The following is a 17,457-nucleotide window of genomic DNA, read 5'->3' as shown; positions in this document are numbered from 1 at the left end:
GGCGTGCAGCAGCAGCTCCACCAGGTACAGGCAGCGCCAAGTCGCCACCTCCTTGTTGTCGGCCTCGGGCGGCGCCTTCAGCGCGTCCACGGACACCGGGTGGAAGGGGTAGTCGGCGAGGCTGAATACGTCGGGGTGTTTTAACATATTACTTATCAAACTCATCTGACCTTCGAGGTTGGTCCATCTCCGGCACAGGTATTCTACTGGGAATACATTGGAGGGATAACCTGCACTCTGCAGACCCGAGCGCAAGATCGAGAACAAGAGACTCAAGCCCTGTCTGTCAGGAACGACGAATTCCGGTTGGTCGAGTTGCAAAATGACTTCTTTCCAGTTTAAATTAGAAGCGAGGTCTTTGAGCGCGAGCACGAAGACGTCAGCGTCCCAGCTGTCGGCGCGCGGCGCGGCCGAGGCGCAGTCGCGCTGGCCGTCGCGGTTCCTCCAGAAGTTGCCCGGCGTCTGCACCTGCGGCGCGTCGGCGGCCGCGGCGTGGTAGCGCACCATCGTGCAGATGATCCGAGCGACGTCCGTGGCGGTGGGCTCCCGCCCGCCGAAGTTCAGCATGTTGTTCTTGCAGTCCTCAAGGGTCACGGTAAAACTGTAACCGATCTCCTTGATGACCTCGGAGAGCGGAGCGTCGCGCAGGGCGGCAGCCATGGCCTCGGCCGAGCTCATCGTCATCAAGGGACTTCGGGTGTCTTCCGGATACAACAACGGTGTCAATACGAGTGGCACTTTTTCTCTGGGAAATTCAACCTGTAAATGTTTTACAAACGATTCTTTTGAAACAGGATCGAGATGGAGGTCGTCATAAGCTAGGCTTGTAAGTCGATTTTGCAAAACTTTACGGCTGTTTTCCAGGTCGTCTGCACGCTCAACCATGCTCTGAAAGTAATAAAAAGGCCATATAAAATGTGCTTTGAAGTCACATCGACGTTTTTCCTTTATTAAATTCATGAAAGGTTGCTTTATAATTTAATTAAGAATAATTTCGGAACCAAATACTTTAACTTTTTATTAGTTTTTTTTTTTTAGTGCTGTCGAAGTTAATATGTGAATATAAATTATGTATAATAAATTGGTTAAGACTATGTATAGATAATTAGAACGACATTAGGAATTTACCCAAATATAAAAATTTTAATCATCTAGTCATCAGCGACAGAGTGGGTTGTCACCTCATAGTAGGGAAGGTGACAAAGCTCAGTTGCTGCCACTTGTTTTCAGGTATTATGGTGATGGCCCGCACAAAATCAAAATTTCTCTTCATTCCTAAGACCCCACCAAAATAACAATATATAGAGGGGGAATAGTTGCCACTTGACTTAAAGCATTTTTCACATAATCTCATTAATGCTATCTATTGTTACATCCTCAAAACCACATGTCAATAAAATTAATTGTATTTAGAATATTTACCGACAGGTGTCATAAAACATTATTATAATGTTTACATTTCATTTTGTAAAATTGGTTAGTTAATTTTATAACAAAAGCTTATTACAATTTTGTAAAATGTTTTATTACATGTCAATACACAAACACCAGGTGGCATACTGAACTTGACAACTGATATAGTACCTTTCAGAAAAAGTACTGTAGAAATATGTATGTTCACTATGCCTAGTCTATATATTTCTTATGTCTTTGGTTTTAGTCCTCAACAATGCTAAGTGGATGCATGGGTTCAAAATAGATTGATATCAAGTGGTACCTTGTGCACTTGTGTTGGAGTTTGATGACCGAGGGTTGGCCTGGCCGGGGCGAGGCCAGGGCGAGGGCGAAGGCGGTGGGCGCCCCGCCCACACAGCTACCAACAACTATCTCATCAAACCATCTGTTAATGGGAAAATTTTATTTATGTTACAGAATTTTTCTGACCTAAAATCGTTATTTCCTAAAAGTGTTATTTCTACAAATTTTTATTACATTTAGTTTGATGATTTTGCAAATTAAGTAATACTTTCATTGAAATGTAATTGTTGAAGGAAAAACATTTTAGAGTGGCCAACTGGAGCGCCACCACATGCACACAGACAGGCGAGACATGGCGACATTCCCACATCTCATCCCAAGTGTTTGTGTCTGAGGGCACATGTTGAACATGTTAACCTCCGACCCTGTTCGGATAAGGAAACAAAGGGAGAGTGCAGCGTAATATTAAGGTTTCAAAAGAAAAAATCTTTTTCTTTACACCTCTGCCATATTTATTAAAGATAGGCCACACATAAGCTTTAAAGCTATAACTCATGTCAACAGGCAGCATTTATTTTACTATTATAGCCATGTCAGGTGACTATTTGCTCTCTAGAATTTTTACTTTCTCTCTTTCAGTACAAGGATTTGCACCGAATTATTAATTACTGTAATAATTAAGTACTGAACAATCTTAACGACTATTGATAAATGTATTGTGGGTAGCGTGACATTTTTAAGTAAATAAATCAGTGATATTCCCTTTTAAGTTATAGTTAAAACTACTTTGACACCATGAAATCTATCAAGCCGTCATACTATACCTTTCAGGCGTCGCTAAAATATTCCCAAAACAACGAATCACTGAAGACATTAATGGCATACAAAGGCACACGCGGCAGCACAATAGTTCAAAGTTACACTAATGTCTATAGGTACAAATCAGCCCATATGTGACAAACACAAGTCATGATAGTACCTCATAATATGCCACGAATTAAACGAACATTATATGCATCCTGCACGAAACGTTACTTTGCACGATTTTTCTACTCGGTGTAGGTAACAGTTATGATTGTCTAAGAACACTTCACAGAGCCACTGAATAATTAACATTATTATTTACATGTTTTACAACAAAATAAAATTTGACTCCACGACTAAACAAATAAAAAATAATACAATGAAATAAAAAGTAAGCAGTACACCGTTGCGAACTAGACAGACGCCATTACATTACACAAAATGCAAATGACAAAATGTGGCTGACACCAGTATTGCCAATCAAAATTTTTACCCGGCCGTTTACTTCGTGTATTGTCCTACAAGATTCTTTTGGCAGCCGGCAAATTTTATGAAATGAGAAATTAGATTTAATGTCAGGGTAATAGTGACATAGCTGGTCAGTTCACTTCGCGTCATTACTTTACGCACTTTGTGTGGCTTTTTTATGTTATTCCATGAAATAAAGTATTGAAAGTGTTTAAAAGTAGTGCAAGAGAGTTTTTTTTTTTAAATGAGAGATATTTTTCATAGCTGAGAAGAAGTAGGGGATCCAGTAATTACATTTGAAAATGTGAATCGTCTTGTGTCTGTTGCAATCAGAATTTGTTACCATTTGTTAATCAAGAATTTCCTTAACTCTCAAGGCGACGCATATTTTTAGATTTGTAATTTAAAAAAATTATTATATACTAATTGACTTAAAATTGCAATGACCGGCCCTTTATTGTAACGTGTTTTGTGCACCTGGAAGTACGGCCTCTTGACATAAATTTCATATTTACTTACGTAATACTCAGTAATGTATCAAAAACGAATTTTCTGATAATTTTAAAACGCACAGTCAAACCATACCACATAGTTGTACTTTGCGTTGATTGTACACAAGAATCATTAAGATTTCTATTATTCTATAGATGAGCGCTAAGTAAGACTATTTCTATTATGTTAAGACTATTTCTTCCCTAACTGTCTCAAGCATGCTGCATTGCTAAAAGTTTGCTACAAAGATTCTTTAACTATTGAGCCTTCTAACCTACAAACGAAGTCTGGGGCATTTCCTAGTTACATTGTAAGGTACAAGTACTTCCTTTACAATTTGCGTTTTCGTTTTCAAAAGGGAAGAATTTCCCTTTTATGCCGGACATATTACCTTGCTGGTAACTCTAAATGCTCAGAGACGCCATCCTGTCAATGTCAACAAGGTGCCACAAGAGCCTTGTGGCACTATAAAAAATCCGTGTTTGTATGGGAAAAATCATCGATGTACCGTAGCATAAGTAAAAAAAAAACTTTTCAATGTTAGCTAACTGTCGCTATTTTAACGTTTTTAATATAAATAAGAGGTATCCTAAAATATCCCAGCCGTTTCAGATATTACCCGGGACAAGCGTGGCTTGCGGACAGACAGACACGCAGACAAAAAAAATGCGATTTTCGTTATCAGAGACCCAAATACATCATCTTCCCGAAATCTGGATATCTATACTATTATAATAAAGCGTAAACACACACTTCCTTGTTGCCTAAGATGGAGGCATATTTTTGAATAATTATTTTTTTTTTAATAAACAGCCTGTCTACGTATCATTCGCATCCAAATTCACGAATATCAACGGACATCCTATTGGCCGGCGCGATGACGTTTTTTCAACAGTTATAACATGTTGTTTAAACTTTCTTAAAAAAAAAATTGTAAAAATCACAATACACGGAAGTGAGCTATCATTTATATACAGTTTTATTTCAATCCAAACACAGCCCTAAACTTGCGTCGCGCTTTATATTTATATATTTAACGCTATATAATTTAACGCCATTAAACATAGGGGTAAATATTTTGGGTAAAAATCTTAATGTGAGAAAGAGGCCATAAGTTGCTACCAACATCAAGGAAGCAAAGTTGTCATCGTCCTTTTGACATTTGTAATTGATAATTTGGCAAATATGAACAATAAAATGAAATTTTTATAATTCTATGTGGATGAGGTCGCTCGGGAACAGCTAGTCACAGATAAAACAGTACTATATTTGTATTACACACAATGAAAAATCTTATCAAACAGTACAAAGATTTATTCGATAAACGATTACAAAAGTGACACTGATCAATTAATGACCAATAAGAGTAGGCAGGTTGTAGGTTGCTGTCTACAGACGAGCTTGGATCCAGCTGGCGAAGGAAGTGACACGAGCGAAGCCCGCAGGCAGGCCCACCTGGCAGCCGCGGCTCGACCCGAACGACACCACACCGATCTGCACAGTGAGGCTAACATTATATCTACTCGTACATGACAGATTCCTACGTTTCCTGCTCACAACTGGGTAGTCGAAGTGAAAGAAAGCGAGCTCGATGTCTACCCCGCGGGAAAGACATAAGTAATATTTATGTCATGTGATAGTGATTACGATATACAGAGTTCTTCCACCATCTTCGTGTATTAGTACCTTGTGAACCTGCGAGTAGCAGGAGAATCAATCCAAGATCCAGGATACGCTACATATACTAATTGGACACCGACAGTACGGTAAAGTGTATGTATAGGAGCATACCAGGAGACGTCGTCCGGCGTCGTTGACAGTGAGCGGGCCGCCGGAGTCCCCGCTGCAGGTGCTGCTGCCCGCCCCGCTGGTGCAGAGCGTGGAGGCGATCACCGTGCCGGATCCGTACGTGCGCTGGCACGCCGCGTTTGTGATCACCTGCAGCGACGCGTGGCTAAGCACCTGGCCTTGTGTGATCCCCGCGGCTGGGAAATACGACGGTTGTCAAACATCATTTTTTTTCTGTTATTACTTTGCTACCGTATTGCTAGTAACGTATAACTAGTAATTAGTTTAAAAAAGTCAATACCGCTCAATGATACTTACAGTCACTCGTCTTCCCAAAGCCGGCGGCCTGCGCGAACGTGCCCACGAAATTATTGTTGATTTGAGACGCCGCGGGCAAAGACACTGGTGCAATGTGGTCTGACGATAGAGAAGAATTATTGAAATAAGATCGTAAAACATAAGACCATGGATCGTCTACTGATGTGAATATGTGAAAACTACCTGCGTTGCGACAGATTATCATTTCATAAATCAAATAGAATAGCTAATACAGTAGTAAATGAACCCTTGGCAAAATGTGATTTGATACACGCGTATTTTGTTGCATTAAAAAATTCACAATGGAGATTATTATTGTCTATAAAGCTTATGAAAATAAATTGTAAAATTGACTTACTATTAAAGTCGACTCTGTTAATCACGATGATGGCTACATCGTTGTGCAAGGTGGCAGGCCGGTAGCTCTCGTGGGTTCGAACGTTACTAGTAGCGACCCTCGTGCCGCCGGAGAACAATCTGGTGGAGCCCAGTACGACTGTGAACTGCCTAGCTTGGTTGCGGCCGTCGAACCAACAATGCGCCGCGGTCACCAATCGGGTGTTGGACAGTAACGATGATCCACAAACCGATGTGCCGCCGGACGATAAAGCTATGAGTAGACCACCCTGTACAAAGTTTGTTAATCGCTATATTAATATTGAACTGTTTGTAACTACGAGTACTTAACTAGATTGTCATCATCATAATTTCTCATTTTTTATAAAATCGTCAATAACCTAATAAGAAAATTGTGCTGAAGATCACCTGATACACCTGATACGTTTATTTAACTGTCAAGTAGTGCTAATTTCGCTTTGATACTCGGTAGACACAACTCACAAGATGCGGGTACGCGCCGAGCGTGGCCGGCGAGCCGCCGACAATTCTGCCGCCGTCGAAGTCTAACGCGGTCTCTGTTCGTCTGATTGCCTCGGCTAAAGGAATGCCAATGCTGCGGTGATAATCTACTTGTATAGATTCTTCAGCCACTACTGCAGCAAGCAGACAAAGTAATATTAAGAACTTCATGGTTACCGGCAAACTAGCTTTCATACAGTCCTCGATCACTTTTTATGGAAACTCAATATCTAATCATATTTATATCCAGGATGTTATGAAATCGGTTACCAATTTATCTAGATGTCGTTAGGTAATCCATCCTTCAAAGTAATTAGGTCAAAGATAAATTGTGTAATTAACGACCTACAGAATATTTCACCTCGTGATATACATATAAATATACTTGAACATACATTGTTTTTGACTATAAAAGATTAACATATTTTTTTTTACTCTAGGAGGTGGCAATGAGTCTAGTCTCTAGAGTCGAGTCTAGTCTAATCTCTTTTTGAAAAACTATGATATGTATATACTATTCACTTACTTTTACCATGTCACACATCAGTGCGAACGACAGCACAGCAACATTTGCAAAACTTGTATCATGTTAAGTTGAGATTCGAGTGCGCAGTGAGAACGCGAGCGTGAAGGCGACATTTGTTTGGATGCATTCATATTGTACTGCCAGTTGTTTCTAAGAGAAGGAACTGCCTGTGTACGGTATTACCAATTTGTTAAATAACTCGCAATGCAAACCCAACATGAGGGGCATACTCTTGTGTACTCATACACGCTGTATCGAACTAGAAAGTTTGTCAAAGGCAGCCGCTCTGACCTGCGGTAGATAACTAGTAGGTAAGTACTCGTAAAATAAGAAATAAAAAATAGCCTTTATTTCAGTTCTGCATCCAAGTTACAAAAAGTAAAGATAATTAAATTAAAAGTTTACCAGACTACAGTTTTAAATATAAAATAGAAAATTAAAAGTTAAATAAAGTTAAACATAAATTAATACTACTAATATTTGTTTTTTTGCTGAATTCCTGCAGATCTATTTGCCTTTCGGCAAAGGCCTCCTCCAAACTTTTCCACTCATGCCTTTCTCGCGCTAATCTGGCCCACGTCACTCCTGCCACACGTTTGATGTCATCAACCCATCTTTTAAGCGGTCTACCTCTTTTTCTTATTCCGTCCCTGGGATACCACTGAGTTAGGATTTTATCCTATTTGTCTGGTCCTTTTACTGTGTGTCCTGCCCATCCCCATTTGAGCCTCCTAATCTTGTGTGCTATGTCTGTCATCTTTTTTCTGATGGTGCGGTTCTTTATTATATCTGACTTTTTTTATATGCAGCATACTCTTTTCCATTGCATGCTGGCATGTTGTTAATTTATTTGTTAATTTTGGGTTAGAGGTCAATTTCTTTGCGCATAGAATCATTTTGTGTCATTAACTGACCCAGGTAAATGTATTCGTCAGTGTATTCAATTTCGCTATTCTCTAATTTTATTGAATTTTCCATCCCATTTGTCATTATTTTAGTCTTCTAAGGATTTAACATTAGGCCAACTTTTTCACTTTCAGTTCCTAGCTCATTTAACATTTTAGAGTTTTTTGACGTCTCAGAAAACAGAACTACTTTTATCGTCTGCGAACCGTAAATGCGTCAAAGGAACGCCGTTCACATTTATTCCGAGGGTACTTCAATTGAGACATCTAAAGACAGATTCTAGGACCGCTGAAAACAATTTTGGAGATAAGGGATCTCCTTGTCTGACACCTTTTCCCACTCGGAATGTTTCGCCTTTCTATTCAAAGAATCTAAACAAAGAATCAAATGCTTTACTGTAGTCGACGAAGGCTATGTAGTATGTGTGTTGGTATTCATTGTACTTTTCTAAGACTTGACGAAGTAGTCGCATATGATGAATAATATATTGTGACTATGTTGTGTTTTCAAATGTACGCAATGTTCTTAATACAGCAATCAGCTGATACTTTTTAAAAGCCATTTTATATTTTTAGGAATATCATTGTTTTAAGGCGCTTGTTTTATTTATCTTTTAAAATGTTTCAAAATAGTTTAATACTTGTAAATTATAAATTAGTCTTTATTTTTAAAAACCACTAAATAGATTTCAAAAAGCTATTTTTATAAATTGGACGCCGTAGAGTGATCAATCTGCCACAAGTATTTTTTAACGCAGTGTCAGTTTGAGGTCCTCCGACAGTCAGAATAGGTATTAATAAATAAATAGTGTAACAATAGAAAAATACAAATGATATTAGACATATTGTGCGGTGTTAAAACCGCACAGTATATGTTTTTCCTAACTAATAAACACTTTCTAAAATGATAACGCACGCGAGAATCGTACATAAACAGTTGACATAGAATCATCACAGACGGCGTTCGCTTCTGCTCACCTCGCCACAAGCGCACATCGGGTCAGTTTGCCGTCCGCGTGCGCTCGTCATCATTTCACGTTAAATTACATTCACATGTGCTCATAATTCGCTATACTCGAATGAGTTCAACTTATTGAGTGCACGTCGGAACACCATAACAGGTGCGTGTGCTTACGACACCGTACGTATATATGCTTGTGTAGAAGAGACATTTTTGTTCGTAGCGAGTTTGTGTTTATGTGCCGCCAGGCGTTTGTTCAAACCGGTTAAACTGAACTTTAGATTTGAATTTCTTTGTTCGACAAGAACACTTACATATCTTACTTCTTACTGGTTAAGATAAACGGATGGATGTTTATTAGAAGGTATATCGGAACGGCCCAACGGATCTCGATTAAATGATTGGGTACGTTACGTAGGCTATCTAACAGTTCTTTTTTACATTCCGAGCGGACGAAGTGGAGGGCAAAAGCAAGTAACATGATATGTTTGATATTGTAGCGACAGCGCAGAGTGACATGGGAACCAGCTCTCTGCGATTCATCGAATTATTTGTTTCGAGTCTATCTTACTAATAAAATAATAGGCTTCAAGAAAACTAGTTGTCGAGGGTAATAGGGAAGGTGTAAATATTGAAATTAATCACGAGTCCGATTTTAAAATTATGTATTATTAAATTAAACAGTTGGAATTATCAATATCTAATAGTCTGTTATACTACATATACATATACATATACATATACATATACATATACATATACATATACATATACATATACATATACATATACATATACATATACATATACATAGAATAGTTCCTTTGTAAAGACACATGCATAATACTAAATCATTTAAAGTTATAGAACAGTTAGGTAAACGAGTAAACAATTTTGTATATAAATTGAAATGGTATTGCTTAATGTACAATTTCTACAACTAACAATAATTAGGCATAAAAAATATATAGTCTCTATGAATACTATCTAAAAGAGACAAGATATCGGTTATTGCTATAGCATACTCGTATATTACAAAGTGCGTCGTCGTTACTTTACAATAATATTGTTTTCAATTCCAATTACATAGATAATAATGTTGTCGTTATAACAATGGGGTGTCGAGCGTAATTTTAAACTTAAAAAACTTAAGACAAATTCACTCCTAACTTAGTTTGGCTCCAAGCCCCTCAGTTCAGTGGGTAGTGTAGTATACTGATCTAATGACGATGAAAGATAAAGTATTACATACTTACAAAGCAAATTGATTTTTGAATTAAGAGAGGCATGGGGCGCAGCGCCGCACAATACACACACGCACATACTAGTACTATAGATGTGCGTTCAAACAATAAAATTACAAATGTACAGTTACTTCCGTTCGAGGTTTACTGCTAACAGGTAGCCTTATGGTAGAGGTAGAACACCGCCAACGAATGTGACTGTACCCGCAGCCAAACGCAGCAGCAATGTACGCGCAGCAAATGAAATGCTTCCAATCCAGTGTTGCCTATCGCTACTTACGAATTATGTAAATAACATATACTTAAGGTAGTTAACACATACAATAAAAGGCAAAACTTACAGCTACGATACTGTAAATGATATGAATTATTATTGCAACATTTACAGAAACATTGTGTTCGTCACAAACGAACGACGATCGAACGATCTATCGACGTAACTATTCGGTCTAATCATTACTTACTAGTAAAATTAAATAAAACATGTAATTTCGTAACATTTTTATGTAAATCATACTGTCAAAGCATAAACAAAAAGAAAGCCTTTAATATTTACCAACTAGTATTAGTTACGGTTGAAGTCCGAAAAGTGAATTGGTTATAGTATCGACTTGTACTCGTATATACGAGTACGAGTATTAGGTTCATTTACTGCCACAACCACTCGCTTTGTTTATCGCAATATTCATAAAACCATTTTCAAATATTTTGTACACGTGCGCGTGTTTTGATATATTTTGCAGACTGATGAAACATTTTATACGTACGTGTCATGTCGGTGACGTTGTGGATTCCGCGTTCGAAGTAAAATTGCCTAGTACTTTGTATAAAATGCTAAAGTCCTCGTCTATCTTCAAAATAAATAAAAAGCTACGGTTAACCTACATTGCATAACTATTAAGTGGAATACGAGTATGTTTTGCTACAACATTTATCTAATGTCATCGTTTGTGTGACACGACTAGCGGCCAGCAAACCCGCCATACCTCTGCAAAAGTGGGCAAGAAAAACGGTTGTGCCGGCTTCGGCATATCAGCGGCGGACTCGACAACTGGACCGAAGCCGACACAAAATGTAGCAACAGAGAGGCGGTTTTAGTCGTCGTTGTCCATCCCGACGAGCTCGGCCTGTAGCCGGCCTTTGGCACGGCAGCACGTCAGGCACAGGATCCTGAGCGCCAGTCTGAACTGCGGGCTGAACGTTATCAATATAACGATTTTCCAAAACGAGTTGAGAATCCCCAACCAGACCACACCAAAATGCAACATGGGCACTTTAACCACCGGAGCTGTAAAGTACTCGTAAATCTGAAGGCCAAAGTAGGGGATCCAGGAGAGCCAGAAGGTGACGACCAGCAGGAAGCTCATGCAGTGGCTGGGGTTGGCGAGGTTCTCCGCCAGCGCTGTCGCGTACTCTTTGTCGTGGATGGGCGCGCCGCTGTTAAGCTTGCGCCGCATTGAGAAGATGTAGAAGTAGTTGTACACGATGGAGATGAGGCTGGGCCCCAGCACGAGGATGCCCAGCGTCGCGGTGTACGCGTACGTCGACGCCCAATCCAGCATGCAGATGAAGGTGCGCGCGTCGTAGTTGGCCTCCTTCTTGTAGCCGAGCAGCGGCGGGCAGCACAGCATGGCGGCCGAGATCCACGTGAACACCATCCAGCATTGGCTGCGCGTGCGCGTTTGTACCTGCCGCAAAGGGTGTGTGAGGCCTGCATCGGGGGCGAGAGGGGGAGGGGGGAGGTTGGTGTTCCCGCAGGACTAATACCTCGTGCAAACTATGCTCTACCTCTATACGATATCGTCTGTTTTTTGTCACTTTAATTCGTTTCGCCAATTGTCAAATTTTAATAGTTTCCAAAGTGAACCGATTTTATAATTTTGATTTGTAAACACACGATTAGAAGCATGCGAAGGTACTTTAGGAATGTACATTCTAATGATAGTAGTTAATTATTGTAATTAAGTACATTTGTTTGTATACTTATAGGTATACAGGTAATGCAAACGCCTATCTGATTCATGCGATGCATGTTATGTACAACGTGAAAAAACTATCAGAAACTTATTAGTTACGATGGTTAAATAACATTCATATTATAGAGATTAAGTTGACAAAAGAAACTATATCTCTTCAACAACGTTAGACATCTAATGTTATAGAATAATATTCATGTACCATAATGTGTAAGATTCCAAACGCTACAAGCAAAAGGAATGCTCAATAGAAAAACATTAATGGTTAGGAAGACCCATGAAAAATTAATTTATATTTCTTTAAAGTAACAATCACAAGAGTAAAGACAACACGCCGCGGCGGCGGCAGCGGCGGCGGCGGCAGCGGTGGCCGGGCGCGATGCCGGCTGCTTGTCGAATTATCGGCGACCACTATATGTTTTCTACAGAATGTAATGATTTTGCTCAACAAATATTCCACTATATGTTACAATGGTGTATTTGTTTGCTTTAGAACTATAAGTTTTGTGTCGCCGCTGCTCAGTGTATCATTAACTAAAAATATGTGTTTGGATTTACATTAGGTTGGCTTTCGAAGTATGTTTAGAAAGTTGATATGTTGTTGTAATTTCCAGAAAAGAATCAAAATGTCCCGCATGCGATGTTATTATTGCGTCATCGCCAATTCCGCAATCATTATTTTACCTTTCTTATTACATTGAATGGCTGAGTAACATGTCTTAAATAGGCAAAGTTCGTTACGTCCTGAGTCATACACGAGCGGAGGCGACATAAAACATTTGTGTGCGTTCACACCTGGCCTATTAGCCACATCTGAACGCGTCTTCAGGCTAGGCACACACAATCCCGCCTGTTTAGTTTACTGTACTAAAAATGTTGCTTACGGTGAAGCGAGAATGACATATCGCTGTTAAGAATACAAATATCGTTTTCGCTGAATCGGCGGCGCGTCGCGGCGGTACCGCGCCGGGTGGACTGGGAGTGGAGCAATGCGCGAAAAACCTTAAAACCCAGATTGTGAGTGCTCAGTCTTAACACCTCTAATGTACTGAGTATTCTGGTTCTCAATGATATGTGTCTGGATGGAATGGCGTTGTTGATAATCTAGGCCTCTAATGTAATCGACAGAAACGTATTAACCTCTTAAGAACCAGATAACTGCGGCAGTCGAGGAGACGCAGGGAAGGCCATATTCTAAGTAAAAATGTATAAAAAAGATAGCTACCGTCAAACTAACCGTCTCATATCGGAGCGGTTTCCGGACCGCTAGGTAGCGGTCCACAGATATCCACATGAAGGTGTAGACGGAGACGGACCAGAGCGTGACCTCGAGGTAGCCGGCCAACCGACACACAAGCCCGCCGAACACCCAGCGGCCCGCGGCGGCCGCGTGCACCGACAGCGGCACCACCAGCAGCCCGCACAGCAGGTCCGCCACCGCCAGCGACAGCAGGTAGTAGTTGATCACCTCGTGCGCCAGCCCTGCGCCCCCGCTCATTTTTACAACCATTTACTTGCACAACACCAAACTGTTAACACCAATAGTCATTGAGATAAACTCTCATAGATCTTTTGTTAATTGTTGTACGACTACGTCTTGTATTTTATTTTATTTGGTATTCATACTTTTTTGTCTATACACTTATAGTTATGCATTCTATTCTGTTTATATATGTAAAAGGTGTGATGCCTATAAACCACTTACATGGTTTGGCTGGAAGCTGGAATATGTTATTTAACTATATTGTAACATTTTGGAAATAAAGATTTAAAAACGAAAAAAAACTTCATATCCGTAAAAAACATTTACTCCCTTTAATATTATCTACTCTGTTATCTGTGTTTATCTATTTAATATGGCTAACCTTTGAAGTTGAGGAAGGCAGCTATGATGAGCAAGTTGGAGATGACGATGGCGATGCCCACGACGGCGATGACGGCGGCCTGCGTCAGCGACTCCAGCGAAGCTAGCGGTGAGTCCGCCACGCTCACGTCAGCGTTCGCGGCGCCCGCGCCCGCGCCGCCCAGCCGCGCCGGCATCGTCGCGCGGCCCGCTCCGCCGAGATTTCCTTCACTCTTGACAGAATTTAATATTTAAAGTAATGCTAAATTTGTTCATTGAAAACTATACCAGAATCGGCGAAGTCTTTTCTGATATTAGCCGCACAAATATACTACTGAAATTCACAACAATCAATAAGTTTGCGGCCTTCACCCCCCGACCCGCGGATTAAGAGTGCCCTGACTGTGATATCCTCTGTGTGTTCGATATCACGCCAATGCTAAACGATACGTATTTAACAACTTACCTGTAAATGCCTCACTGGCCCTTTACTACGACCACACTGGCGCCTCACTGGCAATTCCTTGGCACCTCACTGGCACCTCACTGGCACCTTAGGGCGATGCCCATTGATTCTCTTCAAGGAAAAATAATAAAATAATCGCGACCGGTTTTACGACCTAGTTTTGTACTGCCTTAATCTTTACATACAATTAAGTATAATTGCTTAACTTCGCTTATTTAAATATCACTTGCATCGCTCATAGCAATATTCCAGATTTGATTCACCAGCGACACAAAAATGGGACGCCCTCTCTCCGCCCCCGCCCCGCTCTATGTTTATGTTACCTATGGCAAATAACGTCCGCCGCTGCTATTTTGAACTTGCACAAAACCGATTTTTTTTTATAATAACTACATTCTACTTACAACATTATCATGTCAAAAAAGCCGTCTTTTATGTATAGGCTGAATATAGTTAAATTCTTTCTTGGTTACTACAATGCACAGTACGCATTCGGTGTGCGGTAAAAGAGGACGACTATTAGAACGGCGAGCCGCGTGCAGAGCTCGGCGCAGCGTTGGAGACGCGCCTGCGCGGCGGCGGCGGCAGAGGCGGCGGCAGCGGCGGCGACGGCGGGTTTAGCAGTCAAGGGCAAGGGCAGCCGCCGAGCTCGGAACTCGCAACCCCGCGCCGCCCGCCACCAGCCGCGGGCCGCCCGCTGCCCGAATACTAGCCAAAGCAATCGATACCGTATACTGAAATCGACGACATGCGCACTAAGAACAACTATTGGCCGGGGTTGCTAACAAAATAGTAATTAAGTAGAACCAGAGGTAAATAAATTGACAGGTTGAGGAGAAACAGGAGGGGGCTGCCACTAACCGCATAAACTAAAAAACAATACACTAAAACGTAACGAAATAATTCCTTGAAAACAAAATACACTAAAAACAAAACAAAACACACTAAAAAAAAATATTCTCAAAAAAACAGTACACTAAAAATTAACGAAATAATTCCTTGAAAATAGTAAACATACCTTATTGTAACTGTTATGTCTATATTGTACAATTATTATTAATTTGATGTCGGTGTCAGCCAAGGTATACAGTGATATTTCTACGTAAGGGTTTCCACATTTTTACCATGACAATTGACTATTGAAAGTATAGTAACGATTAAGTAATGAATCTACATTGACTGACACCGACTTCAAAGTAATAATAATTGTACAATATAGACATAACAGTTACAATAAGGTAGGTTTACTATTTTCAAGGAATTATTTCGTTACTTTTAGTAGAATGAGCTACAATTCTTTCATACATCATTTTTATGTAGGTCTTATAGTTTAGGCTACGTAAGCCAAGAAAGGAAACTTTGTTACAAGTTGGTATTTTTTTCTGCGACTCGTTATTTGCTATTTATTATATGATATCTCCTAAACTATTGATCGGAATTATATAGTTCCAAGGGGATTTATAATCTACATTAAATTCTCTTGATGATCGACACATTTATTTGGATAAGGGTTCATATCGAACACGAGTAATAGCGTTGAAAGTGAGGTATAGATTTCGAGCGATATTTTAATTAAAAAAGTGGTTATTGTGCGACAACCTTAATAGATAGATATATGCTATCGCGGACTTTTATTTAGAAAATTTAAAGGGCTACAATTCTTCGAAACATGATTTTTATGTAAGTTTTATAATTTAGGCTACGGAAGTAAAGAAAGCAAAAATGACCCTAAATTTCGTCACGCGATTTTGAGGTAAACTATTTAACTACGTCGTAGTCTTTGACTCCAAAAATCAATCAAAAAAATGGGACCCACCTGCAAGCATTACCTTTAGAATAAAAAAAAAGAATTAGTTACAAAATCGGTTCACTAGCGGCGGAGTTATGCCGTAACACATAAAAAAAACATACGGACGAATTGTAGTACCTCCTTCTTTTGGGAAGTCAGAGTTATTAATCGAGTACAGGCAGTTCTCGTACTTACGGCATGTTAGGTTCTCGAAATACGCAACGTAAATCGAAACGACGTAAGTCGAGACATATTTTTCATATAAAATACAAGGGTTCGCTTCTACATGGATTCAAAATAATAAAAAAAACTGCATTTATAACGAAGGATACTTTATTATCAAAAAAAAGTTCTTAAAATAATTATATGCTCTTATGAAATTATGTAGTTAATAAGAAATAACAAATTAACCTTATGGTTTAAAGAAACTATCAATTCTAGTTTGCTTCGCTTCTTTCTTCTTGCTATCATACAGATCTTGGTAACACTGATAGGCTGCACAAACTTTTTTGTTAACGTTAAAACTTCTTTCAAAATTAGGATCATTTTCTTATTGCCTAAGGCTTAGTCACTGCTAAATTAAGGTAGGCTTCGAGTCCCACAGTGGGGACGTATAGTGAGTTGTTGATCTCGAGGCGGAGAGCGCAAGGCGCCCACCCAACACCAACACCTGCCAGACTCCCCATCTCTCCAGGTGTAGTCGTTACTTCATTATTAGTTACATGACACGTATTGTAAAGTAATCATTTTGACAACTAACTCTACATTACAGGATTCCACGTCCTTGGCGCAGTGGTTAGTGTTAGTGCTGGAATTGTATGATCCCTGCCATCACTGATGATGCGTTTTCCTATTTTCATATATAATGTATAAAACATGCAGCTCCGTTCGTTTTCATTAATGCAGTTACATGAAAATTACGAGTAAGATAAATTCAGTAACAGGAATGATTAGGTGCCGCATCATAAATCTGGAAATTGGTCACAATTTTGGCGGGCGCACGGACTAGGCAATGGGCAAATTAAAGCCAATTTGAATGTAATTTTTTTTATTTATAGTTGACAACTTTCAAAAATACACCAATCAAGGAAAATGTTGAGGGTGGGACTATATTACAAAATAATTTTACTAGATAATTCGATTGCTACGATGATCTAATACTGAGCAACGTGGTCACGGGTCGTGGTCTGGGGGGAGTAGAGAGTACCATAGACAGACACCGCTATTCAAATTATTGTCAAGAAAATTGGCGAGGAAGGACCAGGGCTAGGAGAGACGCGACTGGTCTGCGGGCTGCTGGCGCGTGCGGTAGCGGGCCAGG

The 17,457-nt window shown here is 39.9% G+C and overlaps 2 protein-coding genes across 3 annotated transcripts; both read right to left on the bottom strand.

Annotated features, from left to right (window-relative positions):
* Positions 1-4,663: 4,663 nt before the first annotated feature.
* Positions 4,664-6,944, bottom strand: LOC106111253 (collagenase-like). Its single transcript, XM_013293279.1, has 5 exons — positions 6,409-6,944; positions 5,927-6,194; positions 5,569-5,667; positions 5,254-5,447; positions 4,664-4,956 (listed from the first exon to the last, which is right to left on the bottom strand). The coding sequence occupies exons 1-5, from the start codon at positions 6,619-6,621 to the stop codon at positions 4,852-4,854; spliced, it is 879 nt and encodes a 292-aa protein (XP_013148733.1). The 5' UTR covers positions 6,622-6,944; the 3' UTR covers positions 4,664-4,851.
* Positions 6,945-9,742: 2,798 nt separating this feature from the next.
* On the bottom strand, positions 9,743-14,078 carry LOC106111080 (probable G-protein coupled receptor 52). 2 transcript variants are annotated; one of them, XM_013293049.1, is made up of 3 exons: positions 13,904-14,078; positions 13,264-13,520; positions 9,743-11,750 (listed from the first exon to the last, which is right to left on the bottom strand). In XM_013293049.1, the coding sequence occupies exons 1-3, from the start codon at positions 14,076-14,078 to the stop codon at positions 11,157-11,159; spliced, it is 1,026 nt and encodes a 341-aa protein (XP_013148503.1). In that variant the 3' UTR covers positions 9,743-11,156. The 2 variants fall into 2 exon arrangements, with proteins under 2 accessions (XP_013148503.1, XP_013148504.1); XM_013293050.1 differs by lacking the exon at positions 13,904-14,078 and having other exon boundaries at positions 13,276-13,546.
* Positions 14,079-17,457: the final 3,379 nt, after the last annotated feature.

The sequence above is a fragment of the Papilio polytes genome, unplaced genomic scaffold (assembly GCF_000836215.1).
Source record: "Papilio polytes unplaced genomic scaffold, Ppol_1.0 DF824180.1, whole genome shotgun sequence".
NCBI lineage: Eukaryota > Metazoa > Arthropoda > Insecta > Lepidoptera > Papilionidae > Papilio > Papilio polytes.
The sequence above is the reverse complement of the archived record's forward strand: the minus strand, read 5'-3'. Positions and strand labels throughout refer to the sequence as shown.